The 16966-nt window shown below is 30.2% G+C and overlaps 2 protein-coding genes across 3 annotated transcripts in view; one reads left to right on the plus strand and one right to left on the minus strand.

Annotated features, from left to right (window-relative positions):
- Window positions 1-5136, plus strand: LOC143071784 (E3 ubiquitin-protein ligase RNF103-like). The gene is made up of 3 exons (XM_076246362.1): window positions 1-477; window positions 1655-1904; window positions 2435-5136. Exons 1-3 carry the CDS (start codon window positions 252-254, stop codon window positions 3975-3977), a joined length of 2019 nt encoding a protein of 672 aa, XP_076102477.1. The 5' UTR covers window positions 1-251; the 3' UTR covers window positions 3978-5136.
- Window positions 5137-7310: 2174 nt separating this feature from the next.
- The window catches only part of LOC143071791 (triacylglycerol hydrolase DDHD2-like), a 30319-nt gene continuing 20663 nt past the window's right edge, over window positions 7311-16966 (minus strand). Inside the window, exons 15-20 of one of the 2 annotated variants that reach the window (XM_076246371.1) lie at window positions 16421-16640; window positions 14718-14729; window positions 14222-14315; window positions 13401-13595; window positions 10798-10936; window positions 7311-10505 (exon numbers count right to left, since the gene is read on the minus strand). In XM_076246371.1, coding sequence (XP_076102486.1) covers window positions 10187-10505; window positions 10798-10936; window positions 13401-13595; window positions 14222-14315; window positions 14718-14729; window positions 16421-16640 — 979 coding nt within the window. In that variant the 3' untranslated portion in view covers window positions 7311-10186. Of the gene's footprint in view, window positions 10506-10797; window positions 10937-13400; window positions 13596-14221; window positions 14316-14633; window positions 14730-16420; window positions 16641-16966 lie in introns of those variants that run through there. The other variant, XM_076246370.1, reaches the window with a different exon arrangement.

Below are 16966 nucleotides of genomic sequence, written 5' to 3' on the forward strand. Positions count from 1 at the left end.
CTGACCTTTGTTTACTTCCGGTTGAATGGCAGCTTTGTAAAGTTGACGAAAGTTGTCTTTCGTCAGATAAAATGGGGGAATTTGCCATTTACCAGACCTTTCTTCTGCATTAAGTGATGCATTGTATTGAAACCTAAATTGTCTACAAAAACTGTCATTTGATTTTGTTGTCTTTGTAATCAAATTTTCTGGGAAGTTTAATGTAGACGTGTCACTTAATATTTTGACATTTGTTCCCGCCATATATAACAATGTTCATCAAGCTAATATTGTTTCTTGTATACATTGTTATACTTTTTCTGCTGACACGTATACTTGAAACTTTAACATGGATTGAAGTGGGTAATCTGTCACGTCGACTCCTTGATCCAATGACCATGTCTGTCATGAAACTGAAGGCCTTGCTAGACCAAAGAGGGATCAGTTATGAAGGAGCAATAGAGAAACAAGAGCTTGCTGAATTAGTTGAATCATCAGGTTATACAAATAACAATTTGATATTTTAAGATATGAAATGTAATCTTAAAAGTTGACAGATTTCTGTATCAAAAAAAGATACACGAAGAGATGTCACCATATGATAACTAACAAAATAAAATGATTCAGGTTACCTGATGACCCGGGCCTCTTGTTTTATGGTTGATATGCAGATTATAAAAAACTCCATATACAATGCGTTCAAGCATAAAATATATGATAATTTGATGACACGTAAAAAGTTACATACTTAGAATAATAGAATGAAAAACACGATCATAGTTTCAGAAGGAAAGAACTTCAGATTGATTTCAAGTTAATTCTATTCAAACCTAAATATGTTAAAACAGTTGGAAGTCTGCGAACAAAAAAATCTTTGTCTGATCCTACAGTAGTATGTTCATAAAAATGAGATGGTCATGTGATTGCCAATGGGCAACGTTAACGATCCACCAAAGTTCAATTGACAATGATATACATGTAAGCTACTATCCATCATCATACATGTATGGCCTTCAACAATTAGCAAAACAAAACTGTATAGTCCGCTAGTTATGGTCCTGACATGACAAAATGTGAAACAATTCAAACAAACCAAAACAATTTAAGGTTCATTCTCACAAACAATGTAAACAAAACACACATTTTTCAAGATCTTACATTACAATGACAAATGTAATTTGTCCAGTCTTATCTAATTGATTTCCAGAGTGACTTTACCATTATTGAGACACATACTAATGTACAAACTATGTAAATACAGTCCAACTGAAAATATGTGTTATAATTCCTAACCACAGTTTGTGCCAAATACATTTTCAATAACAAGCCTATACATGTATGACAGTGAAAAAATGTATGGCAAAGCTGCTGTCTATTATTTTGGAAGATGCCCTTAGACAGCTGACATATGAAAGCTTCTGATCTTGCAAACTACAAGAGCATTTGTCAATCATGTTATTACAATAACATTTTCTATTAATATTACATAATTTCTAATGTAAAGTTAAAACTATACATTCATAGAATATAAAATGGTCCAGATCTTCTGACACCAGCTGCCTACTGTAGCAGAAAAAATACAATACATGTTTTCAAACTTAAATTTTGTTTGCAAATAGAAAATGCAAAAATGTATTCAAAATTTTTTAAAATGTATATTTCAATATGATTTCAGGTGCCATTGCTGAAGACACAAAGACAAATAAGGAAGAGGAAATCTCGACAGTTGCTGTTACAAATTTCACAACCGGAAGTCTGTTTGATGAACATGTAGAGGATGCTAAGGATAGCATTTGGTTGGTTTATATCATACCAGATCAAAGCCATGTCAACTACTTAGCAGATACTAGCTGGAATATCATCAAACAAAAAATGTCTGCATTTGGAGTTAATATAGGAGTTTTTGATTGTAGTTTAGACCCTATGTAAGTACAGATATGAATCAATAAAAAGTGTATAGGTTACAACCTATAAGTATGATAAAAAGGTACAGTGAGAATGATTCATACTTAAATTGTCCCAAATATGTCGTTTTAATCTTTTTCATCTTATTCTTTTTGGCTGTGGAAACCACTGCACACCAAGTTATGAGTTGTTCGGTAATTGTCCTTTTTTTTAAGTTTAAAATACATGTAATTGATTTTAAATTTAATGCACATCAATTTAAAAGAGTGTTTGGATTGGTTTCTGAGTGGTCTACAGACTATTACAACCTGTCTAAGTCCCTATACATGTATACAGCTATCTTAACTCAAAGATATGTTGTGTAGACATTTTGGTGTTTACCCCGGTATATTTATTGTCGGTCAATTTTAGTTGTTATCCAAATATAATATACCGGTAAGCCAAAACATATCTCTCTATTCTTATACTGAAAAAAAATGTAACATACTATTGCAATTTACATGTAAAGGCCACAGAATGTTATCATTTGTCTTTATTTTATAATTTACAGGTACTGTGCCAGAAGAGATTGGTATTACACATGTCTTATACTTGGTCTCCCAGAAGAATTCCAGACAAAATCTAAAGTTACTTTGTTTCAATATACAGGTCCATTTAAAGTTAACAACATCCATTCATGGATTAAAGAAAGTATCAGTAAGAAAGTGCACACAGTGAACAGCTTGAACTCATACTCCAACAATTGGATGCAGTACATAACTCCTAAAGATCCGTCAGAAGTTAGGGTGGTCATGTTTTCCAAATATCCATCCATTCCTCTATTTTATTCTTCAGTCAGTGTCAAGTTTCCAGGTCGTGTCAAATTTGGTTTTGTTGATAGCGGAAGTAAAAGTGGAAAAGATATTCTGTATAATATTCAATCAATAAAACCTCCTACTTATCTTATCATTACAAGTGAGTACATTCTGGTATATGGACAAAACTTTGGAGAAGATCTTAATTTCAAATCCATGGAAACTTATTTGAAAACTTTATATCCTTGTGTCAATGATATCTTTATTTTGAGTTTGATAATATGTAATTGTGTGACACTGTTGGAAATAAGTTTAGCACAGGGAACATTTATAAAGAGATTGATGAAGTTTATCTGGTGTATTGTAAAGATTAATATGTGTCTGTTATTAATATGGATAGCTTTATTGACACTTTTACAACTTCCCTTAATGCATAACATAACAGTTCTGTGTTTAAAATTACTAAGATTATGTCGACTATCAACATTTGGAACTCTTTTCTATAAAGATTATTGTTTTTACTCCCGTCACTTTGTTTTTACTGAAATATTTTTTTGTTTATATCTTGTAACCGTTGGATACATACAATACAAACGTAAAGGACCACTAGAAGAGGAAGAGGATGTTGAAGTCGATGAATGGAACTTTTCAGAGTTTAGAACCTTAGAACATTTATTTAGTCCCACAGCAGGTTTGTTCAGATCTGCTGGAATCCCAGCAATTGATCCAGAAAGAGTTCATATGAGAGATATGCCTACCCTTAGACAGATATGTAGCATCCCTGATGATTATATCACAAAATTACCCAAATGGCAATTTATAATGGACAAAACAGTTGAAAATCTTGGAAACATTGACATTATTTCTCAGTCTGAAGAAACATGTAAATGTGATTGTAATTCAGATCCCCCTGGCAAAACATTCAGTACACAATTATGTGAAAAGTGTAGAAAAATACAAAATGAAAGTAATGGACCAAAATCATCTCCATCAGTAAAAAAGAAACACTTACATTTGGACAGATTGAAAAATTCCGATCCTACAACTACCGACCAATCAGACACGGACCAAGAAAAGGATGCCATGGAGGACGAACATTTACACTTAGAAAATAGTCAGTGTGTAATATGTCTGGATGATTACACAAAAGGTGTGTGGCTGTGTGGATTACCATGTGGTCACAGTTTTCATCAAACATGTATACACATATGGTTAACACGGGACAATCATTATTGTCCTGTTTGTAGATGGACTTCCTACACACCTAAGCCATCTTACATACACTTACATTCAGAATAGTCTGTTGTGTTATGTCCAATTTTGGTCTATCTCTGGAAATACTGTTGTAATCAAGAATTTACATGTAGTGGATTTTAGTTTGTTGTGAATTTGTGTGGATCCATTCGTGTATCTACATGTACATGTATTGTGTACATTGTATATTGATTATACATTTGAAATTAAAAATGAGCAGATAAATTTAATTCTGGTAAAGAGAAATTAATTTGTTTTTGATCTTAGACTTTCTTCCTGAAACGTATGAAAAACTATCGTAATATTAGAATAAAGAAAAGCTTTAAAAAAATATTTAGTGAAAATATGATTATGTCTAAAAAAGACTCTTCAAAAGTATGAAACAATTTTCACATATAATTCTTATGATTTAAAATAGTAGGAAACCTTTTCTGTGATGTGATATTGGTTGTACTTTTATGGATGGCTATTTTTTGTTATAGTCCATGTCATGTGTACTGCTTTGTTAAAAATGTACACAACATGTTATACAATGCATCTTAAAAATACAAAATAATTATAATTGATGATTGAAGAAACAAAATATAAGCATTTTTATTTGTTTTCAGTTTTATCTAAGGATTTCAGTTCTAACATTTTTTTCTTTCAATAATTATACAGTTGTTCTTTGTCAGTTTAGATCAAAAGGAATCATTTAGGATAATAGTCAATACATAAAAGTGATATTTTATTGAAGTTAATTGTAAGGTTATTTCACAATCTAATTAAAATTAAATCTCTGCACTCGCTCATTTTTTTTAGGCATAAAAAAATGAGCCAGCACTGAGATTTAATTTTGATTAGATTGGTTATTTCATTGTTATTTTCTAAAGTCCCAATTTTTTTTATTTCATTAATTGTTTATTTGTTTGAATTTATTTCAACAGTAATTGTATAATATCACTTCAAAAAGGAGTAGTTTTTCGACTAAAATGTTTTAATATTAGCACTTCAAAAACAAGATCTATATAACAAAAATCTCTTGGCATATGACAATTCTCTACTTATATTTTACATCTATGCGTATACAGTGCTGTTTTAGCTATCTGAAGTTGTTATTTTTTTTTTGTTATTTAGTTTATTTGATTTTACTTATTGAATAGTTAATAGTTATATATAATATATATTTTTTTTTCATTATTTGAATCATACTTCTACTACTATATATACACACTCATTAGTGCGTGGCTGAGCCATAACTTAACTTATTGTTGTTAGTATCAGTACAACCAAATCATATTTTGAGAAAACCAGTATAAAGAAAGAAACAAATTTTATATTAGTGCACTATATACATTTTTAGCTTGTATATTAATACATGTAGATGTAAACATAGCAGGTTTTTGTTTGTCATGTTTTCAACACTGTCTAATTCTTATATAATTTGGCACTGAAATGCAGGAAGATAAATAATGAAAATATACATGTATATGTTTTCTACATGTTCTCAAATATTTTTTTTGAGGGGGGATTAAATTGCAACAATTGACAACTATTATTGTATGACATCAGATGAGTAAAAATACACAGGATTTATTGCACGTGTGAAACATTACTAGGTTTTTGTTGCATGGGGATATTACAGTTTTTCATTGCACTCTTGCATACCAAAAGATAAAAGAAAAAAGAACTATAGTTATATCCTCAAACAAAAGAAGTTTCTTTATTTCAGTTAAAGTGCATGGTATCTGTTCAGGTTTTTTTTTAATGAGATGATAAAATTGAGAATAGAATGGGGAACGTGTCACAGAGACAACAACTCAACTAAAGAACAGAATAAGATTTTATGAAAGAAAGTTTATCACAGTAGGTCATCATTTTAGTTTTGCTCATTAAATGAATTAAAAATTTAGAAATTATAAGGTATATTAATATTTGAAAGTATGAAACATGTAAATGATATCATATTTTTTGTATAGTAACAAATTAACAACAGTATTTACTTGAAATAAAACAGAGTAGTACTAATTGTTATCTATATGATATATTTGATGAATAAAATATCATTAATTGATAATTATTATTTATTAAGCCATGAATCAATCATTTCTGTATATATATGATTTATTACCACATTTATATTATAGAAAAATTATGACAGATTAGGTCTTGAAAAAGTAAAACTGGCAATTAAATTTGTACAGCATTTTTGGTATGTGAAGCATTTTCTGAAACTTCAATAATTGATCTCACATTTTCATCTGTTGTTCAGCAATTAAAATAGCAAATGCGTGCAAAAATCTAAATATACAGTATCTTGAATTGTGAAGATGGAGAGAAAAAAAAAATATCTTTTTATCTGGTATAGCTTCCACAAAAAATATGGAGACATAGTTATTCAATAGCCCTCATTCCTATAAGGATGAATTGATGATGGTGCTTTTTTACTAAATTGTAGATCTTATTAAACTGTTGACCAATGATATAAGGAGATATGGTATGAGTGCCAATGGGACAACTCTTCATTGAAGTTACAATTTGTAAAAATAAACCATTATGGGTCAAAGTATGGCCTTCAACTTTTACATTTTCTCTGTATTTACTCAAGTTTCTGCAAAAAAACATGTAGGTAAATACATGTAGTATCATTAATGAACAATTAAACTCGGAACGAGTCAACTGATTATTTTGGCAATATAAAGTTATTTATAAATCTTGCCCAGCTGATCATTTTTGTCCAGCCTTGACAAATGATAAAGCAAGACCTAGGCATGCTGTTTCCCATAGGGTTGCTATTTCAACAATTTGTTAAAGTTTGCCATTAGGTTACCTTAGGGGAGGCCACTATAGACAATTCAATGATATTTGGTATGCAGTTGTATAAGCATTGACTCATTTCCATGGAGATGATTTAGTCTTATTCCCTCAGTCATGGTTCATTGACCATGAATGTTTTGCATATTTTACATGTTTAAGTATTGTTATTTTCATTTCAACATTTAACAGACTATTATTTGAACTTGGAATTATTTTTAATTATGGAATTTCTATTATTTTTATTTGTGGTAGTCTTAATGCCATGCTGTGGTCTGTTTTCTTCCACTGACTGGTTTTGATTGCCCCTTTCGTATTTTTTATTTTTACCAGTCAAGTTTGCAGAAATATAACATAACTGATTCTCTAATTGGTCAACTTAGGTTTATGAATTTCTCATGTCAAGGTTGTTAGCTATTGGATTTGTGTTGCTCAGTAATCAGTTTTCAATGTAGTGTTTTGTGGGTTTTTTTTTTTGTTACCATTTTATGTCATGGTGTTGTTGGTATTTTTTTCTAATAATGATTTTTAATTGTGATTTCTATTGGTATAGTCGGCCTCTTGATTCAACAAAAGAAACAAAAATACAGCACCATTAAAATTTTAATAATTTATACTTATGTACACCTTCATGAAGACACACCTTTAACAATCAAAACATACAATGTTTTGTTTTATTTATTTAATCTGGTGAAATTGAATTAAAAAAAGAAAGATTATGGTGTATTTATTCATTCTCAAAATCACTACATGCACATGAAAAAAAAATCTTTTTATACTGTAAAATAAAAATTTCAACAGATACATAGTCAAAACATGGATGACCTGACTTCATCATGAACTGTCATTTAATATTTTATGTCTAATTGCAAAACAATTTAAGTTCAAGTCAAAAATACCACATCTGGTTTAATGCCAAATAGAATATTACAAAAACAAATTGCTTCATGCAGTTATACATATATTTTTAAACTTTTAAAATGTTCTGTGAAAAAGTATGACATTTGAAGCTTAGAAAGGCAGCTTTCTCGTCTTGTTATTTTGGTTAAAATTATTAGTGACACCGGAAGTGAAGCGACTTCTTGAACAGAAGAAAAAATTGTTCAAAAGACTTTTAAATAGATTTTATTTTTAAAAAGCATGTAGTTGAAACTTTATGGCAATATATGATAATTTCCACTTATTTGTAATTTCTTGTTGGTAGTTCTTGTATGGTTAAAAATACACTTCTTCAATGCCAATACCAAGGGACAAGCTAAAATAGTTATAGTCATGATTTTAAAGTTAAATAAAACAATATTTCTGTTTTAATGTATGAATAATAGAATTGCCAATATGTTTATTTGTTTCATATTTACCAGGTTTGTTTCAATCAAACATTTATTACCTATTTCGTCTAAATACCACTAATTTCATTTATAATGCATTTCATGTTTAATTTTGTTTTTCATTAAGCACTGAATCATTCTCAAAATTGCACTACCACTCATTTACTCAATCCGCATACAACCTCACTTTAGTACAAATACATATATAACATTGAAACTAGGTCCTTTGAGGGGAAGGGATGTTCTTTGATATACAGAGACAAACTTTTCCACAGAGACATATAAGGTACTGTGAATTTTTCAGATATAAATAAATAGTACATGTATTTCCTGGAAGATACACATATCTTTTCCTTCATATTATAAGGTATTGCAAGGTATATGTATGTGAAGAAAAACTAGATAGCCATTTTCAAACTTGTACTTCAATCTTTTGCTCAGACCTCTCACTAACTACAACCTTTAATAATAATTTATATATTAATCAAAAGGATATTGATAAATGTATCAGCAACAACCTCCTTTTTTGTAAATATTAAATTGAATTTATATAACTTAAACCAAAACTTTATAATTCCTCAAAAAACAAACCCTAAAAAAATTGGAAGAATAATACCACTAAATTACTGGAATGGTAAATAAAAATAATTCTCTACAATAATGACAGAAAACAGAAGAAAAACAAAATAAACAGATAGATTTCAAACACTGATTTATAAATCATACACACATAATAATGCAGATTAAATGCTAATGTTTTCATGAGGGGGTTTATTGCAAAATAAAAATTTGGAATGCACCCATGGTTACCATGCAGGGAAAAATTAATGACAACACCCAGAAATTGATGTTGAATTAAACATTCTCAAAATTAATATATTTAAGGTGGTACCTAACACTACAGGGAGATAACTCTGTAAAATCAGCAGAACGTTTTAATGACGTTGTGTTCTTAAGGGAATATTAAGCTTCTCAATGATCAAAATGAGTGTTTGTCAAACTGCTATATAACCAGTGTAATTTTTCTGATTAAACGGTTGGTTCAATTTTTTCTATTTTTTTATATTTTTGTCAAAGGGTCAAAGTAAATACTTTGTCAAAATTTTAAGAAAATTGAACGAGCCAAATTAATTTTAGTTCAGGTGTAGGTGCCACCTTAAGCAGGACTTCACTGAAAATGTTATAATGCTGTTAAACCTCGATATTATATATATAACTAATCATGCTAATCATGAAAACATATTGCACCAACTTAAAATTATGTTAAAATGAACAATAAACCTATACAGATATGACATGACAAGAATAAAAATATATCAATGACATACATCATTATTTCATTTCAATTTAAGGAATACAATGTGATACATATGGCATTAATATCAAACTACTTCACTGATAATGACTTGTTTCTTAAATTTATCTCATCTCATGTAACTTAAAAAGTATATATTCTTACCACCAATGCAATATAAATTGTACATGTTTTTAACACCAATGTAATTACTTCAAGTGCATATATCAGTTCTAAAAGGTAACTTCATTATTTCAATATTATGCTTCAAAAACCAACAAAAAGCTGACTTGGAAACAATGAATTGATACCAAAGTTATATCAGAGGATAGTAAAGAGCTTATTTTTAGATGATCAAAATAAATAAAACCAAAAACTTCATCTTCAAACAGATAAATCACATCTATCCTTGTAAATATTTTGCACATTCAATTTTGGTTCCATTTTATAAAATACATGTACTGTAAATTCAGAAATTATTGTGATGTTTTTATTATTGCCAAAAATGCGACAGTTATAGAATTGTAATAATTTAATCTCGCACATTAAAGTTTTGTATATGAATTAAACACGATTTTTCTCAATACCGCTAAATTTAAAATCACAATTTAGTCTTAAATGCCAAAATCGAAAAAATAAATGCACACAATAATTTCTGAATTTACAGTATAATTAAAAAATGTTTAAAAATATATATGGCAAATTATGCTAATGCCAGATAAATTACAGAAATTTCAGTGTGTTCCGTAACTGTCACTAACAAACAGTATTATTTTCAGCAAGACTTTCCATTTACCTTTTCATCAATAATAAAAACATCACAGCATTATTTCAATAAATCATTTCTTAAGAAATCCTTGCATTGGAGGAGGACCAAAATTATGGCTGGGTGGTGGAGGTGCTGACATAGGTCTATTCATAGACTGAGGAGGCAGTCCAGCTGACATTTGAGGAACACTAGGAGAATGTCCCATAGGGGGCACTGCTTGTGTGAACTGAGGAGGAGGAGGTCCAACACCACTCTGTGGCTTATTGTATAAAGGTACAGGTCCTGAGGGAAAAGTGTTCTTAGATGAATCTGGTCCAGGCATTTGTGGCATCATTCCTAAAGGTCCATATATTTCTCTTAACACTAATAACACTGTGTCCTCTGACTCCCTAAACAAATAAAACAAATAGTCAAATTAGCTGATGCTAAAAAATGAACAAGGGGGTAAAATGCAGTTTTTGGCTTACATCTCTGAAACTAAAGCATTTAGAAAATTTTTTTGAATTATAAAGAAAATCAATCATTTGTAACATGAATTACTTAAAATTGTTTTATTTCAGATTATATTTAAGATAATTATCAAAATAGTTTTGTCATGTTATATACTAAATTTCTGTATGATGGTTGATAACTGCCAAAAGTTAGCTGCTCATTTCCTAGATCTAAATCTTAATATCTTACCAATAACATCCATGACTAGTTAAAGCAAATATATAATCGTTAAAGCTTTCTATAGGTCGTTCCTGTAGCACATAGTCTATCCTACGACCTTCATTTAATTGGCCTACTACCATGTCATCTTCATAGTTTGATACTTGTGCTGAAAAAAATTTTGTTAACATTGTTTATAATTTGAAAATTAGCCATATCAATTCGAAATAAGTATTGTAAATTCAGAAATTATTGCATTCATCTATTATTGTAATTTTGTCATTTAAGACTAAAATGCAATTTTAATTTTTGCAATATTGAGAAAAATCCTGTTTAATTGATATAATATTACAAAATGGGAGTTTAAATTATTGCAATTATAACTCTGTCACATTTTTGAAATAATAAAAACATGGCAATAATTTCTGAAGTTACAATAGCAGTCATATATATATCCACTGTCAATTCCATTACACATATTTTTGTTGACAGAGGATTGCAGCATACAAGGAAGCTATTGTACAAAGAATTTGAAGTTATCTCTTTGAAAGAGTAACTGACACCATCAAATATTGGTTGACTGTCATGCAATTTTTTGTCAAAGATGACCACAGATGTGTTAGGCTTAAATTAAAATATTGTTTGTTTGCAGTTTACCGACCGACCCTTGAAAATCCTCCCGACTGTGAAAATTTTATTGCTTTAAATTTGAAGAAATTTTTTTAATACTTCTATTGACGCGATCCGGAACTTTGGGTCCTTTCCGGAAATGATTAAAAGTCTGGGTCAATTACGCATTTCAAGTTCGGTTTTTCTTAGCTTCCCGTCAAGCGTTCATGTGACCATTTAATGATAAAGCACATGGAAATTGTTTACAGGTATCCATGAAGTCACGGAGGAGTACTTTACGCTGTCGTCTCGTGTCAATTTTAAGACAAATAACAAACAAAAAAGTTTATTAGTAAACTGTTTATACAGATTCAGGCACATGTAATGATGTGTGATGATACCATTGACGATGATGCAGGGGATATTCATAACTGACACGATAACCATTCTGTCTCAAACAAATCGGGTACAGAATCTGTGGAGCCTGATTTTATGGAACCAATTTCAGTGGTTAAATAATTCGACAGCAGCTTGAAGTATGGCATATTTTCTACAAATCGTTGTGAAGACGACAAAGATGAAACCACTCCTCTGTGACTTAAATCTTCATGGATATCTGTAAACACGCCTGTACGGAGGAAGGGATCATTTGAAATGTTAATGGATATAGATCATGCCAAATCAATAAGAAGCAACCCTAACTACACAAAGATTTAGAGAAAATGAATGGTTAGCTTGAAAAATAAATATACTCTCTCTATATTAAATCTATCTTCGATTGCAATGAGTATGCTCCTTTAGGATAAGGGGGCTGCCCCACTCATTGCAATTATTCTCTTTCTTACAATATTAAATATACCCAAACTGTGTGGCCTGTGTGAATTCAATTAAAACATGTCCTTAGGAGCTATGCTGCCAATTTTTTTTATGCATTAAAAACATTTCAGTACAGACCATTTACTTTTAATGGGGTGCTATGGATTTCACCCCAAACTTTAGATTTCTTTGGTTTTCATTAAAGTCTGGCAAAAATATAACCTTATCACATATAATTAAATATTGTTAGAAATATGAAAACAGTCGAATGTCTTAATACTTTTTTTTCAAGTTGCCTTTTTTTTAATTGAGGAAGATTCAATGGTTATTTTTTTTTATTAAAAATACACTCTTTAATACATTGTCTTATAAATCTTTAATATCTACATTTTTCTGATGAAAATACTCTACTCATGAAAACATTCTAGTCAAGAAGCATACATGTCTGAATATATTTCTTTAAAACAGTTCTAGTCATAATGACATTCCTTGTTTATAAGTGTTCCAGTATTTAATAATTATACCATATTTTATGTCATAAATTGGATAATGACACTAAGTTTCAGTTTTGGTTAAAAAGTTTTTTATCTGAAAATGCCTGTTCATTTGATGTTGGTTTTCAGCATGTCCAGTGTTTGTTGTTTTAAAATGTTGTTTTTTCTTCACAAGAAACTTGGTTTAGTGTAACTGCTTGTTTAAACTGTATTTTGGCTGATAAAATAAAATATTTTTCCTACCTACCGACCCTTCAGTCTGAAGGTACAGTCGGAAAACTGCAAACAAACATATTTTTAAGGTTGGCCTTACACATGTCATATCCATAATCTTGTCCTATGTTCTTTGACTATGACATAAAGTATAGGACTTCACTCTAGATCACTAATTGAAAATAAGCAGCATTACTGGTAGCCTTTATTACAACAGACAGTATTGATTCTTTCAGAGCCACTAATTTCATCCCCTGTGTTTGCTGTGTGGCATTGTATTTACTTTTAATTTGATCCATGGTGTTGTTGGTTTTCTTTGACACAAAGGTTCTGATTGCCTATGGTTTCATCTCCTTATTTTTTAAAGGGTTAACATGATGTGCTCAAATTTCATAAGTTTTAAATTTTTCAAGATGTATTCAAAATGTTACTATTTTCCAATTTTGTATCATTATATGGATGTGTATACCTATTATTTATTAAAGTTTTTAAGACACTTACAAGCTGTATCCGACTTGTCATCATCTAAGTCATGCATGACAGAAGACATCTGAGAATCTACTTGTTCTTCTAATGATAGCTGAGAAGATTTGTGAGCTTTGGCAAATTCATTGATAGAATTCCATGTACTTTTTAATGATTCCATTATCTTATGTTTTATATCTGCTCCTACTCTAGTTAAACTCTCTTTCAGTTCTGAAATATATAAGATCTAGTGTAAATCACTTTCAAATACTGTTAAAATAGAAAATGTATAACTGTAGGATATTTTGCATTACGACACAGACATATGCGTCTAAATATATATTTTGGTATTGAAATTTAATGTGACAGTCTATGGAGTGAAGAACAAGTCTCTGTAATAGAGGATATGCTATGCATGATTGTTTTCAATGTTGAAGTAAATTAAAGAAGCAAATAACCAGGCGATTTCACAAGATATCTCAAGATATTCTTAATGTAGTTTAACAATCTTGTATACATCTAACTTTAATTAACAATCATGTGATTTCTTATGTGTAACAGTAAAATGCATTGAGTGTGTAGGTAAACATGGTAAAGGTAATATCTTTGACTAGCTTGCTTACTAGCTGAACCATGAAGTAATTATTAGGTAAGGTATACTACTCTCCTTTAAGAATAGACTACTCCTACAGGCAGATAGGGTAGTATTACCTAACCTAATAATGACTTCATGGTTCAGCTAGCAAGCAAGCTCCTCAAAGATATTACCTTTACCTACACACTCAATGCATTTTGTTGGAGGGGTCTGCTCTACCATAACTATTTTGTCCCACTTTTGTATTTCTATCTGCTCTTACCTAAATGAAGTCTTTTTCTGCCTTTATGATGTGGAATTAACACAGGTTTACAACTGGATGTATATGCATTGACAAGAGGTTCCAATCTATAAGCCTACAATTTATAAAATGTGTGTGAAAAAAGGGACATAACCATACAAAAATCTAAAAAGCATTTATTTTTCTTAGTCTTTTTAAGTTTTCTTTGAATGTTAAAGTGAGAGACCACAGATTCTTATCTATATTTTTTCATTAACATATTTAATGTTTACAAAATCACCCACTGTGGCAATTCCTAAGTTTATTTTAAAATTCATATTATAGCTCTGACAAGTTATGAATTTTAACAACAAAAAATTATTGCTATATTATACAAATACATTATGTAATACAGTAGTTCTATTAAAATTCTCTTTTTTGCAGAAAAATGTTTCTTAATTATAAAAGGAAGTAAATTAAAAATTTAGCAATTATTCTTCTGTACAATAATAATAATAAATACTAATTTCATACTCACAACAGGATCAAACTGAAATGAAATAAAATGAAATGAAATTTGATGTTTTTTTAAGATTATCTTTTACAAACATTCATTAAAAAAACAAGAATGTGTCCCAAGTACACGAATGCCCCATCCGCACTATCATCTTCTATGTTCAGTGGACCATGAAAATGGAATAAAATCTCTATTTTTTTTTTCTCCAGTTATATATATATTTATTGAAATCTTTATAAATATAAATATCAAAATTTTTTCAGAAATTATTCAAAATACTCTTTATTGAACTCGGTATCTTATCTTAGAGCTATTTTTCAAATGCATGTAGTTTATAGGTTTTGTTGCCTCTTGTTTGCTTTGTTTGCAGGGCTCACGCTACCAGGCGACTTGGGCGAAGAAGTCGCTTTCCCGACCGTCACTTCGCTTTCCCCGACCCCCAAAAGCAAAAACAAGTCGCCCTGTTCTTGACGATACTCGCTTTCAGTCGCTTCCGTCATCGGACATTTTCAATTTTTACCAAGTTGATGAAACATCAATTTTTTATTGATAATTAAAGAAATTTAGACATAAACGATTCATTATCTTAAGAAAAGAGGTTGAAGCATTGTCTTTGCAGTGTGTAGCAGGTTATTTGATAAAAATACAACTTTTTATCACTTCGTGCATCCCGCAAGTTCCGGTGCTTGTTACTCGAAAACGTACATCAACCTAAATTTCGGCGGCGAAATAAGTTTGTTACTTCATTTAAACGCTATAAAAGTTGTCTCCAGTAAATGTTTTATCCATTTATTGCATTAAAAACGTCATGTTCCTTTCCAAATAACTTGTCAAACATCGTTTATTTTTGTAAATTTTCTTGCATTCGTCCGCCATTGACCGATTTCTAAACAACGGATCTGAACCGGACCAGCTATGAACGAAATCTGTATGTTTACAATAATTACTATGGACGCACGGATGGAACAGCTGACAGAAGAATATTGATCCCAAAGGGGAAAATTACGTATTCCACCACATTAAGAGACTTTATCTAATTGATTGGTGTATATAATTCCCTATATTTTTTATGGATTGTTTCAAAGTTGCTTAACTCTGAGACTATTAATTATATTATGGCCCAGCTTAATAACTTTTATATTTTTTTATGAGAAACACTGAATTTCACACACAAGATAGATTTGAATTAAATTGTAATTGATATATTATAATTTCTTTACATTTTTAAAATAAAACAAATATTTTTTTTAGTGCTAGATATTAAATATTTAGTTGGTAGTTTCTCACAAGAACCTTAGTAAAACTTAAACACTTTTAATTTGAAATGTTACTTTAATTGTATACTCAGATATGAATTGAATAATATAAAAAGAACATTATTTACATATGACCCTTTATACTATTGTAATATCCAAACATTGTAGCGCACCGCGCGAATGAGCACTTCTCTTTCAAATCTCACCACTTCTCCCTATCAGTTTCAAAAAGAGAAGTCACTTCTCCCTATAATTCTGAAGTAGTGTGAGCCCTGGTTTGTATAAAAATTTGGTTAAGCATCCAATAACATTATACAAGCTGAAACCCTGTCTATCTATTGATTGCAGATGTCAAACTTAATTACAATGCTTCAGTAAACCTTTATACAAACAAAGCAAGCTAGGCAACCAACTCTTTAAACTACATGCATTAGGAAAATAGCTCTAATGATATTTGGTATCACTTACTGGATGAAATACATTGAATACTCTGGGACAGGTAGGAAGTTTGAAATCTTCCCCTATATTCTGTACTCCTCTGGCTGATAGGAATATACCAATAGGTGAACCAAAAGCAAACAGTGAATTTGGCTGGAAGTCTAACTGAGGATATTTAACAGATGGTTGCCCTGTTCCTGCAGATCCCAATAAATAATCCACAGTCATACTGGAAGATCTGTGAGGACTACTGTAAAATAAAATAACATCTCACTAAGACTATCAGTAGATTAGCAAGTACATGTATATAACATGCATATATCAAAATAAATAATCCACAATTTTACTAGATATATACTTTCCCCAAATGGTTGATTATTTTATTTTTATAAAGTCTTTGTGTGTTTCATGTGATCTCAGTTTAGCATCGGCCAAATTCAATTATGAATAAAATTGTATTGCTTTTCTCAAAATTTGCTATTGTGAAGTAGGAAAAAAATGTGACCTTGCCTGATGATGTCACACACATACATTACTGAAATTACTAGAACTTTTTTGCCATGCCAGACGCTTTGT

The sequence above is a fragment of the Mytilus galloprovincialis genome, chromosome 4, assembly GCF_965363235.1.
Source record: "Mytilus galloprovincialis chromosome 4, xbMytGall1.hap1.1, whole genome shotgun sequence".
Classification (NCBI taxonomy): Eukaryota; Metazoa; Mollusca; class Bivalvia; order Mytilida; family Mytilidae; genus Mytilus; species Mytilus galloprovincialis.

Bases quoted from the DNA above. Each gene is read 5' to 3' on its own strand.
- LOC143071784 (XM_076246362.1), top strand. From the start codon at position 252: ATGTTCATCAAGCTAATATTGTTTCTTGTATACATTGTTATACTTTTT. The intron at 478-1,654 runs GTTATACAAATA...ATATGATTTCAG, and splicing joins TGAATTAGTTGAATCATCAG to GTGCCATTGCTGAAGACACA. The intron at 1,905-2,434 runs GTAAGTACAGAT...TATAATTTACAG, and splicing joins GATTGTAGTTTAGACCCTAT to GTACTGTGCCAGAAGAGATT.